This window comes from Stegostoma tigrinum, chromosome 36 (genome assembly GCF_030684315.1).
Source record: "Stegostoma tigrinum isolate sSteTig4 chromosome 36, sSteTig4.hap1, whole genome shotgun sequence".
In the NCBI taxonomy this organism is placed as follows: domain Eukaryota; kingdom Metazoa; phylum Chordata; class Chondrichthyes; order Orectolobiformes; family Stegostomatidae; genus Stegostoma; species Stegostoma tigrinum.
The window spans coordinates 13,738,990-13,751,488 of NC_081389.1; the positions used below are offsets into that span (position 1 = coordinate 13,738,990).

General features: G+C 40.4%; 1 protein-coding gene across 1 annotated transcript in view; it reads right to left on the reverse strand.

Annotated features, from left to right (window-relative positions):
- LOC125446800 (dual oxidase 1-like) overlaps window positions 1-11,415 on the reverse strand; it is a 116,325-nt gene extending 104,910 nt beyond the window's left edge. Inside the window, exons 1-2 of the mRNA XM_048520630.2 lie at window positions 11,258-11,415; window positions 7,911-8,039 (exon numbers count right to left, since the gene is read on the reverse strand). Coding sequence (XP_048376587.1) covers window positions 7,911-7,986 — 76 coding nt within the window. The 5' untranslated portion in view covers window positions 7,987-8,039; window positions 11,258-11,415. The remainder of the gene's footprint in view (window positions 1-7,910; window positions 8,040-11,257) is intronic.
- Window positions 11,416-12,499: the final 1,084 nt, after the last annotated feature.

Below are 12,499 nucleotides of genomic sequence, written 5' to 3' on the forward strand. Positions count from 1 at the left end.
ATGTATCTGAAAATTGATTTCATTCTCCGTTTGAAGGTAGCCAGATGTCAAATTTATAATCTAGGGAGCAAGCAGAGCACTATACTTGATTCACTCACCTATACATCTTAAAATGTTTCAAATGAGTTAGGATTTGGAGTTCAAAGACTGGTGAGAATGTAGCTAATAGCAGCAGGTACTTTGCACCAAGTCACATCAGGTCAATCTGGAGGACCTATTGGGTTTGTTCCTCCTTCTCTTAATTTTTAATTTCATTTGGTTTTAATTCATGTTACACAATCATCAAGATGTCCCTCTCTTATGATCCTAAGCTCCATCCTACATTGTGCCATCTGATCCACAATGCATATCTAAAGCCAAGGTCCTCCATTTTGAGAAGCAGATTCATCATACATCTCTACGGTACTTGCTTGAATTCTCTCCATAAACCTGATCTCTTGCTACTTCTACCAAAACCTATCCTTTGTGCTACATGTTGGCATCCTTACTCAATTCTTCTACTGCACCTCAGTGTCCATGTCCATGTCTAGGCAAAGTGTTTGTCCCCAGAAACATTGTCTTGACTTTTTGGCTTCCAGCTTACTGATGGACATGTTTTAAATTATTGAGCATTCTGCGTTCCATTTTTGAATATTTATAGAAGTAATTCTAGCAAACATTGGGTGACACAATTGGGCTCCCTATCTGGCCTTGAAATAGTCTTCTGCTGTTGGTGGAAGTTTAAATAACTCCACTGAGGCCAGTATCACATCCCCAAGTCACCCTTTATTTACACATGCACAGTATTTGACACTGGTCTAGCTTCCTCAAAGTCAGCTGTCAGAACCTTCCTGCTCCTCTGATGCTGCTGTGTTCATCTGGCCTGTTGTGTTCATCCAGCTCTACACCTTGTAATCTCAGATTCTCCAGAATCCAGAATTCTCACTATCTCAGAACCTCTGACATTCCCATTTATATCTTGCAGCTATTGCTCCCTAATTGGAACAGATTAAGTCCCAATCAGGGATCTCATATTGAAAGAGGTCCACCTGGCCAACCTTATTAAAATCACTAAAGACTATGTGCCAATTTACAGAAAAAACTGGCTAGGGAAGTGAGTAATTCTTATTCTAATCACTCATCGTGAGCTAATTACTTCTAAGTAATTCTTAACTATTTACTTTGCAGCATCGAAAGGCTGATTTTCATTTCTAGAAACACCTCCCAGAAATGTGGTTTCCCAATATTGTGATGCAAGGGGAATTCTTGATGGCAAAACTACTCTAAACAGCCTGGTGAACTGACGAGTGACTCATAGCCAGCAGGATGTACAGGACACTTTTTTTTGCAACAGTGTCCACGGTTACAGCATTGCTTGTGTAACTCTGTGACTTCCTGAGCTATTCCCACTGAAGGAACACCAATAATGCATTCCCAAAGTATCCCATCCCATAATCAAAGTATGCCTGGAAATAGGCACACCTCAAACAGAATCCAAAAACCCAAGTAATAAATGTAAATTAAAAGGACATAATTTCATACATTTTCTTTTCTCTTTCTTATCTTGTATAATATTTAACTGTCCTTTTATTGTGTTGCTCATGTGAGCATTTGATGCATAAACAGAGGAAGAGTTCTTTTTCCAGCACTAGATAAAAGGTGAAGTCACCATAGTCCCAGAGGGCTGCCTTATCAGACAGAGATGGCTGGTGGTAGTTTAACCTGAAGGTCGACACACCTGAGGAAAGGGGAGAGATTCAGCTAAAACAGGAACTGAACCCGTCACTCTGCACTGCAAGCCAGCCAGCTGAACTATCTGAGAGAAATAAGGCCCGCAGCAACCTCTTTTGATCAAGCAGATTGATCATTCATGGACCAGACCTGATTATTCAACATGCTTTATGGCTGGCAAACCGAAATTAATGTAAGAAGGCATTGTAATTTCAAACAGTGTAGGAAGATCACACTCATATAAATCTGTAGAACAAGACTGGCAGCTTTATAGCCTATCATAGCCTCAGAACTTCCTAAACTCTAGTCAGCACCATTTCAAAGAGTAGTCACTTTGTAAAGACAGCAGTCAATTTGCACACAGCAAGTCCCCACAAACAACAAGCCAATAGATGTTATCTGTCTGAACTTCAAGAAGGCCTTTGACAAGGTGCCACACAGGATGCTGCTGGGTAAGATAAGGGCCCACAGTGTTCGAGGCAAGGTGCCAGCATGGAAGGAAGATTGGGTGTCGGCAGAAATCAGAGAGTGGGGATAAAAGGGACTTTCTCAGAATGGCAGCCTGTGACAAGTGGTGTTCCACAAAGGTCAGTGTTGGGACCACAACTTTATACATCACTTTATACATTAATGACCTAGAGGAAGGAACTGTGGGCATTCTGGGTAAGTTTGCAGATGATACAAAGATAGATGGAGAGGCAGGTAGTATTGAGGATGTGGCGAGGCTGCAGAAGGACAGGTTAGCAGAGTGGGCAAAGAAGTGGCAGATGGAGACAACATGGGAAAGTGTGAGATCATGCACTTTGGTATGAAGAATAAAAGCATGGATTATTTTCTAAATGGGGAGAAAATTCAGAAGTCTGAAGTGTACAGAGACTTAGGAGTTCTAGACCAAGATTCTCTCAAGGTAAACTTGCAGGGTGAGTCAGTAGTCAGGAAGGCAACTGCAATGTTGGCATTTATTTTGAGAGGGCTTGAATATAAAAGCAGGGACGTACTACTGAGGCCTTATAAGGCGTTGGTCAGGCTACGTTTGGAGTACTGTGTACAGTTTTGGGCCTCATATCTCAGGAAGGATGGACTGGCCCTGGGGTGGGTTCAGAGGAGGCTCACGAGAATGGTCCCAGGAATGGAAAGCTTGACGTATGAGGAACTTTTGAGGACTCTGGGACTATACTCATTAGAGTTTAGAAGGATGAGGGGGGAATTTAATTGAAACTTAAAGAATACTGAATGGCCTGGACAGAGTGGATGCTAGGAAGATGCTTCCATTGGTAGGAGAGACTAGAGCCCGGGCGCACAGCCTTAGAGTAAAGGGAGGGCCTTTTAGAACAGAGATAAGGAGAAACTACTTCAGCCAGAAGGCCATGGAGGCCAGGTCACTGAGTATAATTATGACTGAGATAGGTAGGTTCAAGATGATCGAGAGGATCAAGGGTTACAGGGAGAAAGTGGAAGAATGGGGTTGAGGATCTTATCAGCCATGATTGAATGGCAGAGCAGACTCAATAGGCTGAATGGCCAAATTTCAGCTCCTATGTCTTATGGTCTTATGGTCTAACAATGTTATGATGACGAGATAATCCATTTTGTTAACATTGATTGAATTATAGAATCATAGAATCCGTACAGTGCAGAAAGAGGACACTTGGCCCATTAAGTCTACACCAACCTTCTAAAAATCATCTCACCCAGACCCAGTCCTCACTTTACACCCATATCCCTGCATTTAACTGACCTAGCCTGCATATCGCTGGACACTGTGAGGTCTTGTGAGGTCTTTTGACACAGCCAGTTCACCTAACCTGCACATCATAGGACTATGGGAGAAAATCGGAGCACCCAGAGGAAACCCAGGCAGACACAGGGAGAACAAGCAAACTCCGCACAAACAGTCACTCAAATTTGGAATCGCACCCAGGTCCCTGGTGCTGTGAGGCAGCAGTGCTAATCACAGAGCAACTGTGCTTCTGAATATTGACTGAATTACTGAGAAGATTGTTGCCAGTTTCTTCAAGCCCAAAATGGTCGAGATGGGCTAGAATATTCACCATTCCGGTCTAACTAGACCAGTTGTGTTGAGGTAAACAGTGTGAAGTTTATTGTATTACAGCAACAACTTACATGAATATGACCTGCATTGATACAGAGATTACTGAAATAACTGCAGAGAGGCCAGTATCTGTCACCAAGTCACCCTTCTGTGCACTGGCTTTGACCAGCCAGCTCAGAATCAGTCCTTTAATTCAGAAGATTCTCTGAATCCCCTGTTTTTATCTGTCAGCCAGGGCTCCCTGTTTCATATAGGGGACGTCGGTGATATGCATTGATTATTTATGTCTATCTGCATGGGTTCTGCTTTGACAGACGATAGTTTTTCGTTGCAGCATATTTGTGTGTCTCCTCATACTGGTGGCTTCTATGGAGTTGTATGCAGCATATCTTCACTTTGTGTCAGTGGAATGTGGTTATCATTCTGCCTGTAGGTGTATGATGAAGTAAACAGACTGATTACCTCAACTTCTCGAATATTTTGGGCCCTCAGTGATTAACTTATTGGAAAAAAACAATTTGTTCATATCCTCAATGTAGTGATTGGAATGATGGCCGGGTGGATCCACTAACTATGAGATCCTTGATTGGAGTTATCAACCTGGGGTAATGAGGGAGCCCTGGCTGACAGGTATAAACAGGAGATTCAGAAGTTTTCCTCATTCCAAGGGCTGGTTCTGAGCTGGCTGGCTCACCTGTAATTAAAGGGTGACTTGGTGAATGGGTAGCAGCTTCTGTTCAGTTATTTCCCTCAATTTAGGTTACCTGAAGATATATTCTCGTGAAATGTGATATTTTTGTTTTGTTGGGAAGGTGGGGAGATCAGTTATTTTTCTTGATCTTGTCCCTTCTTATTAGATCATCCGAAAGGAAGGCTTGAATTTGGAGTGGATGGTTCTTCACTGCGCCATATCACAATCTGTTTAAATGTTGTTGTAGATGCTTCTATTGCTGGCTCGGCTTCCTCTTGAGAGGTGCAAACTGTTCAGTTGTTGCCTCCTCACTTGCACTTCTTCTCAAACTTTGGAATCTTAACGCTCTTCTGTTTTAATAATAACACTTCAGCCAAATTACCATAATCACAACTTTCAATCTCATTTATGGTATTAAGCATCTATTATGCCAATGTAACTAACTTTAGCAGATTCTGCTTTTTGTTTAAAGTTCTGTAGCTTGCAAATGTGATTTCCTATTTTGTCTTTAAAGGTTTAATTCTGCTTGATGGTGCATCTCCTGTGTTTTGCTGATGTAATGAAGGGTTATCCCATGTTTTGAACCTGTAATTAATGTTTTCCAGCTTTCCTGAGTCTTGGTAAGACTCCTGCTGTGTTCTGGTCTTTGAAAACAATTTGCTTGTTAAAACAAAATCACGAACATCTTTAAATTGGTCAGCGCTTTTCTGCTTCGTTAGTTGGTTGGTTGGTTCGCGATTGCCCCAGCCTTCCAATCCTGCATTATACACGTTTGCTCTTGTAGCTTTCTTAGCTTCATTTTTCTGACCCTGTCTCATGGTATCCACATCCCTTAGAAGTGATATTTTGTGATTCAAAACTGCAATGTTTAAAAAAATTATTGCCCCTACTGCCTGAAATACCATGTGATTTAAGGCTTCCTCTTTCAAACAAGGGATTTTTGGCTTGCCTCATGTGATCCTTGATGTCCAGTCTGTTTACAAGTTCTGTGAGGATGTGGGATCATTTCCACAGATACAATATCACCTGTACCTTGATCTTGGAGCCTTTCAGACCAAAATACGACAGTGACCATCGCAGGTCTTCTTCAGAATAGTATAAAATGACTTTTTACATCAACCTGAGAGAGGGCAGGGACTTCCTTTGTTGGCCTCACCTGCTCCCATACTGCAACATTCCTTCAGTATTGCACCAGAGTGTCAGCCTAGATTTCAAGTCATAGATCTTTGGAGTGGGTCTTCTATTCACTGCTTTGTGGCTCAGAGCATCCAAAAATCATGATTACTGAAGAAGGCTTCCATCCCGAAATTTCAACTTTCCTGCTCCTCTGATGATGCCTGGCCTGCTGTGTTGCTCCAGCTCCATGCTGTGTTATATCCAACTCCAGCATTGGCAGTTCTTACGATCTCTCATGATGACTGATGCATTTCTTTTCATTTTGATACTGAGGGACAAGATACATGCACACTTGGAAGAAAATGGACCAGTTAATGACAGGCGGAATGGTTTTATTTGCGAAGGTCATATCTCACCAACCTGACTGAATTTTTTGAAGAGCTGACAAAAATAATTGATGAGGGAAGGGCTGTGGATGTAATTTATGTAGACTTTAGTAAAGAATTTGATAAAGTTCCACATAATAGATTCATAAAATCACATGGGAATTGGGGTGGGCTGGCTAGATGGATACAAAACTGGCTTGGCCATAGAAGACAGAGGGTAATGGTGGAAATGTGTTTTTCAGAATGGAGACCAGTAACTAGTTCCACAGGGGTCAGCCTTAGGTCCTCTGTTGTTTGTAGTAAATATAAATGATCTGGAGAATTAAGTGGCTGGTCTGATTAGTGAGTTTGCAGATGACATGAAGATTGATGGAGTTGCTGACAGTGCTGATGAAAGGATACTAACAGGATATAGATAGATTGGTGACTTGGGCACAAAAATGGTAGATAGAGTTCAACCCAGACAAATACGAGGTGATGCATTTTGGAAGATCAAATTTAGATGTGAATTATACTATAAATGGTTCAGCCCTTAGGAACATTAACATACAAGACAGACCTGGGCCACAGTTCCCTACAAGTGGTAACACAGGCGTCCAAGATAATTAAGAAGGCATATGGCATGCTTGCCTTCATTGGCAGGGGCATGGAATACAGGAGTTGGAAAACCATGCAGCAGTTATGAAACAAACCCTTGTTAGGCCACAGTTGGAGTACTGTGTGAACTTTTGGTCACGAGTTGGAGGTGGAAGACCCACAGCAATATGGCTGACTCTGAACTACTCTCTGAAATGGCTGAGTAGACTGCTCAGTTCAAGGGCAATTAGGTAAGGACAAGATGCCAGCCTTGCAGTAAAGCTCAAATGCCATAGAAACATTAAGAAAGATAGCTACATGGTAATCACAAGAACATCAGGGATGTAGGATCACAAGGGATTAAAAACCGGGGAAAGGCACCTCTGCCTGCTGCTGTGCCATGTTTCTCTTTGAATGTGAACACTTAATAAAAGTTTAAACAAAAACAGAAATTGCTGGACATTCTGAGGAAGAGTCACAGGACCTGAAACATTAACTCTGCTTTCTCTCCACAACCTGCTGAGATGCTCTAACAATTTCTGTTCTTCTTTCAGATTTCCAGCAACCACAATTCTTTATTTAATTTTCGTTATTCAAAGTCATTGGTTTCTACTGGTGCGGTGTCCAGTCTTTGTCATTAACAGCTCCTGGGACCTTATTCTGACGGTCCTACTGGATTTTCAATGGAAATTTCCCAACATAATTTCTTAAAGAAAGACCAGTGGAGGAATGCCAGTCAGAACAGATTATACAATGTGTGTCCCAAACATATATCACACCATCCTCTGCGAAAAAAGATGCGCATCCTTTAAAAAATAGGTAAAGGGAATATTACTGTGAAAATAGATGTCAATGTAATTAATGTAAGTTGCTATTCATCTTATTACAATTTCACACATTTATATTTTTCTATTTTGATTCTCTCAATCATTTTACTGAAATGTTTCTAATTTGGAAGTTCAAAATTCACATTGGAATTCTAAATTTCCATGACTGCAGTTCTTGAAGCCAAACATTTGCAAAACGTTGTATGAAAACTTGCATATTTTTTTGTTTCACTACACTATGTTTAATTGGTTTCCTTTAAATTTAACGTCTGCACAGCTTTCTGCTCCATGCAAATACGCAAAAGTGCAGCTGGGGCTACATGACTTTGCAAAATAGCTTTCTGCTTGAGTTAGATTTGGTTCTAGTTATTTGGGACAGAATTAGCCGAAAATCAGCCTTTCAAGATATAATTGCTCATGCATTTTTCAGTCAGGTATCTGTCACAAATAACTTATTCTTTGTCACTCCCTTATTTAAAAGTATGCTAGCAATACCAACCTTTGCTAGAACATATTCCATTGCTAGATTAGAATGTGCAATATTAACTTACTGGTAAATGAAAAGTGGCACAGTGACAGAGCCCAGGGAATAGCCATAAGTATTACATTATTCATTGCGGTCTTCATCCTTTCAACTGTTTAAACATGCGCGATCTGGAGTGTCCACCTTTGTCCGTCAACTGTAAAGAAACATAAGTGGGAAAAGAGGTGTTAATAATGTGTAAGACATGTGGAAGTTTTAATGCGTCTTTATGTACATGAAAGATGACAGCGGTGCTATTCGATTTGTGCACTTCCAAGCACAGGCAGCACAGATGGTCTTGAGAATATCCGTCAGTTTTTGTCACTTACTAGTAAAACAAGATATTGGCAAAGTTCTCATCAAGATTAAACAATACACACCCACTTTCAAAAAAACTTGAAGAACATAAGTTCCAATCTTTTAAGACGTAAGTTGGGAATCAGATAACATTGAAGATCAGCCAGTAGATTTACAGAGGTTTCACACAAGCATTCAGCTCATCATCAACACAGGAGCAAATTACTGCAGATGCTGGAAAATGAACTGAAAACAGAAAATGCAGGAAATTACAGTAGGTGAGGCAGCATCCATGGACAGACAGCAAGCTAATGTTTTGAGTCTAGATTAACACAGTGTGGTGCTGGAGAAACACAACAGGTCAAGCAGCACAGAGGAACAGGAAAATTGACATTTCAGGTTTACACCTTTCATCAGATGTAAATTCAAAACGTTGACTTTCCTGTCCTCCGATGCTGCCTGGCCTGCTATATTCCTCCAGTTCCACACTGTGTTGACTGTGACTCCAACACCTGCAGTTCTTGCTATTTTTGGATCTAGATGACTCATCATCAGAGCTGAGCTCTGATGAATAGTCATCTATGTTTGAAACATTAGGTTGCTCTCTCTCCATGGATGCTGCCTGATGTACTGAGATTTCCAGAATTTTCTGTTTTCAGTTATCATTATCAATGATGCATTAACCTGGCCCCACCTACTTGATCTAACCCATCTGTATATTCTTCCATTTCCTTCTCCATTAAATGTTGATCTAGTTTCCACTTTAAGGCATTTGTGACATTTCCTTCACTAACTCCATGTTGTATAAACTTCTACATTTTAATTGCTTTAGAGAATAAGATCTCTCCTCATTTCTCCTATGAGTATATTGGTGACTTACTTATATTTGTAATTCCTTGATCAGCGCTCCCCGATCAGTAAAAGATCCTCTCTAGTTCCTGTCTATCAACTTTAGAATTTTAAAAGCTTCAATTTGATCACTACACTGCCTTCTCTTTTCTAACGAGAAAGTTTGATGGCTATCCAGTGTTTTCTGCTATTTAAAATCGCTCACTTCCAGTGTCATCCTGAAGAGGTCTCTGGGATTTACTATGGTAGTAAAAGACACTATATAAATGCAAGCTCTTTCTGTCTTGAGATTATCATTCTCAGAAGGAAAACTGTTTTACTGCAATGCAACAGAGTGACAATTATAATATGAACACCATTTAAGCTTAAAGGCTCATACAAAAGGGAAATTTGCACTGCTCTTTATAAATTGAGCTTCAGATTCTATCTTTGTCTCCTTACTGTTAATATCCAGACCTGTCTTCCCTGTGTGAACTCGAGTACAGAGTGAACCATAAGGTCCATTTATATGGATTCAGACCCATTCAACATCAATATTTCCATTCCTCAGAATACCCGTAATAGACATTCTAGAGTCATTACCATCTTTGGCAGATGATGAGGTTCTCCTGGCTGTTGAATAATATTACAGCTAGCTAATGTCATTGTTTCCAAAAGTGGTTCCTGTTGAAACTAGCTTTGAGATGTATACAATTTGTAGTATGTCTCACTGTTCCAGACAGCTGCATTTTGCCCAACTGGCTCACCTCGAACAATGCCATACTTAAAAGCCCACCAGCAGTATTGCTGTTTATTTAATGCTGTGTTCGCTTCAGAGGCTATTTGATCTATCATCACTGATCCATGCTTCCATTCTGTGTAGCTGCCTCTGGACGCCCCTGTTTACGCTGAGGGCCAAAATTAGAGCCAACCCCTCTGAGCTCTACTTCACTAAACTGCCCTCCAGCTGAGGTAGAAATCTGAAACATCAACTTCCCAAAACGTCTTGACATTGGAAGTGATTGTTAAAGACTAGAGATACTCCTAAACACTCCTAAACAGTAACGAAAACTTGTGCACTTATGTAGCATCATCCACTACCACAGGACATCCAAAAGATGTTTTTAAGTACCAAGTACAGGCAAGTGGCACTAGTTTAGTTTGGGAACCTGGTCAGTGTAAACTAGTTTGACTGAGGGGTCTGTTTCCATGCTATATGACTCTATGGAAGAATCAAATGCAGTAGACAACACAACAAAGCAAAATCTTACAAACCAACAATTAAGCAATTCACCTTTCTAAGTGGCATTGGTAGAAGGTTAAGTTCAAGAACTTGTCTGTTTTTCTTCAAATGTTCACATTAGGGAGCTTTGACTTGACATCTGAAACATGATACATCTGGCAATGCAACACTCCCTCAGACCTGCATGGAAATCAGCTCAAATTGTTTTGGGGCTTAGAGGCAAGATTCCTGCCACTGCACCAAGACTGACATTAACATCTGAATACAAAACCAAAGTTTTGGCTGCCCATTATAGGAAGTGCCTGATTTTCATGACAATCAAATTCAACACTAAAAAACAAAAATGGCTATTGTGTTGGATTACTAGGCTACAATGGCAGCTTTACGCCCTGGGAGTGAGATGATGTTTGCCAGACCCGAAAATAAATCCCACCACTCATCAGCACCACGGAAATGACAGAACAAGAGCCAGAGCAATAGCAAAGAACTAATGCAAAAAGAAAGAGGACAAAGAAAATGAAGAGCAGCAAAAGAATAGCCAAAGAGAAATTTCAGAAGCATAATAGCAGGGAGAGATCATGAGAAACAGAAGTGAACAATAGGACTTGAAGTGGAGGGAATATAGAGAGTTACAGCGATAGTAATCGAAGAAGGTGAAAAGAAAGAAACTTGAATAAGGGAGAAACAACACTTAAAGATTTCACTGGCTCATTCAAAGCAATGCTACGTCATATAAGCATAAATAATATCTGTTTGTGAATGAAAGTATAGTTTTTCATTCATAACAAACTATATGTACATAAATTACTTTTATGTTATGCAAAAATTGCTTTTCAATAGTTCTACACCGTAGATAAAATTAATATACACATGAAGTGTAACTTCTGCATTGCATAATAATTTCAAACTTCAGCTGAATTGATATTTTGTTTACGTTGTTTTAAAGACCAGTGATTAAAAATTGAGTCAAAATTATTGCAAAACAGTCTTAAAAGGACACAACATACCTTGTGAAAACTTGCTTGCTGTTACTCATGTAGAGCTTCACAAGCAGAGGGCTAGATCACTTGTGCTGATTTGTTAAATAAAGCTGGTTCAAGGTCAGTGAAGAGAGATTTGTTCTGGTCTAATTTATATTCCTTGTACAGAAGCACAGGAAGAACTACTGGATTATATAAGATCTGTGATGACTGCATCATGACGGTTAAAAGAACACTCCTTATAGGTGGCATTAAACCACAATGCTAAAATGATTGCTGCATGACACACCCCTAACTGACTTAACAAAAGTATGCATCAGTTATTTTAAGTCATGTTTTTCATTAATCGTCCTCCATATCCACCCTTCACCAGATACTGTCTCAAGACGTAACAGTTTTCTGCCCACGAAACAAGTTGGAGAATGGATGTGAACAATTCCTATTTGTGCAAAAGTAAATTTTCTTCTTGTCTGAAATGGCACAGTAACCCACCTCACACCAACAATCTGGGCTGGAATTCAAATAAGGGTCATAGTTCTCCTGATGTTCTGATCATAGCTAGTCCTCCAAAGCATAACACCTAGATTAACTGGTTCACTGTCTCATTTTTATTTATGGGATCCTGCAAGCATACAATGACTGTTGTTTCTGCCCATCAATGATTGACTGAATTTCACATGTAATCCATTGTTTGAAGTGCTTTGGAAACAAATGAGTTCTCATTGTGGCTCAGTCCGTCGCATTTTTGCCACTGAGTCAGAACACGATAATATTCAGAACACAAAATCTTGGATCACTTCATTGCTGGCAGTTGTTGAGGTGCCAGTCATTGAATCCCTACAATGTGGAAGCAGGCTGTTCGGCCCATTGATTGATCCTCCGATGAGCATCCCCACCAGACCCACACCCCAACCTGATCCCCATTGCCTCCATTTCCCATGGCTAATCCGTCTAGCCCACAGATCCTTGGCACACTATAGGAATTCAGCATGACCAACCTACCTAATCCGTACATCTTTGGACTGTGGGAGAAAATCACACCTGGATTTCTGGTGCTGTGAGGTAGCAGTGTTAACCACTGAGCTACCATGCTACTCCAACACTCAAACTGAGTGGTAAAGACCAGATATACTGTCACTACTGTGGAATGAATTGTCCTTGGTGTCCTGGTCAAAACTAAGCTCCTAAAATGATATTATTGGACAAAATCAAACTTGATTGCTGTTTGATGAACACAAATTGATTTCTTTCTTATATTCCAGCAGGGAC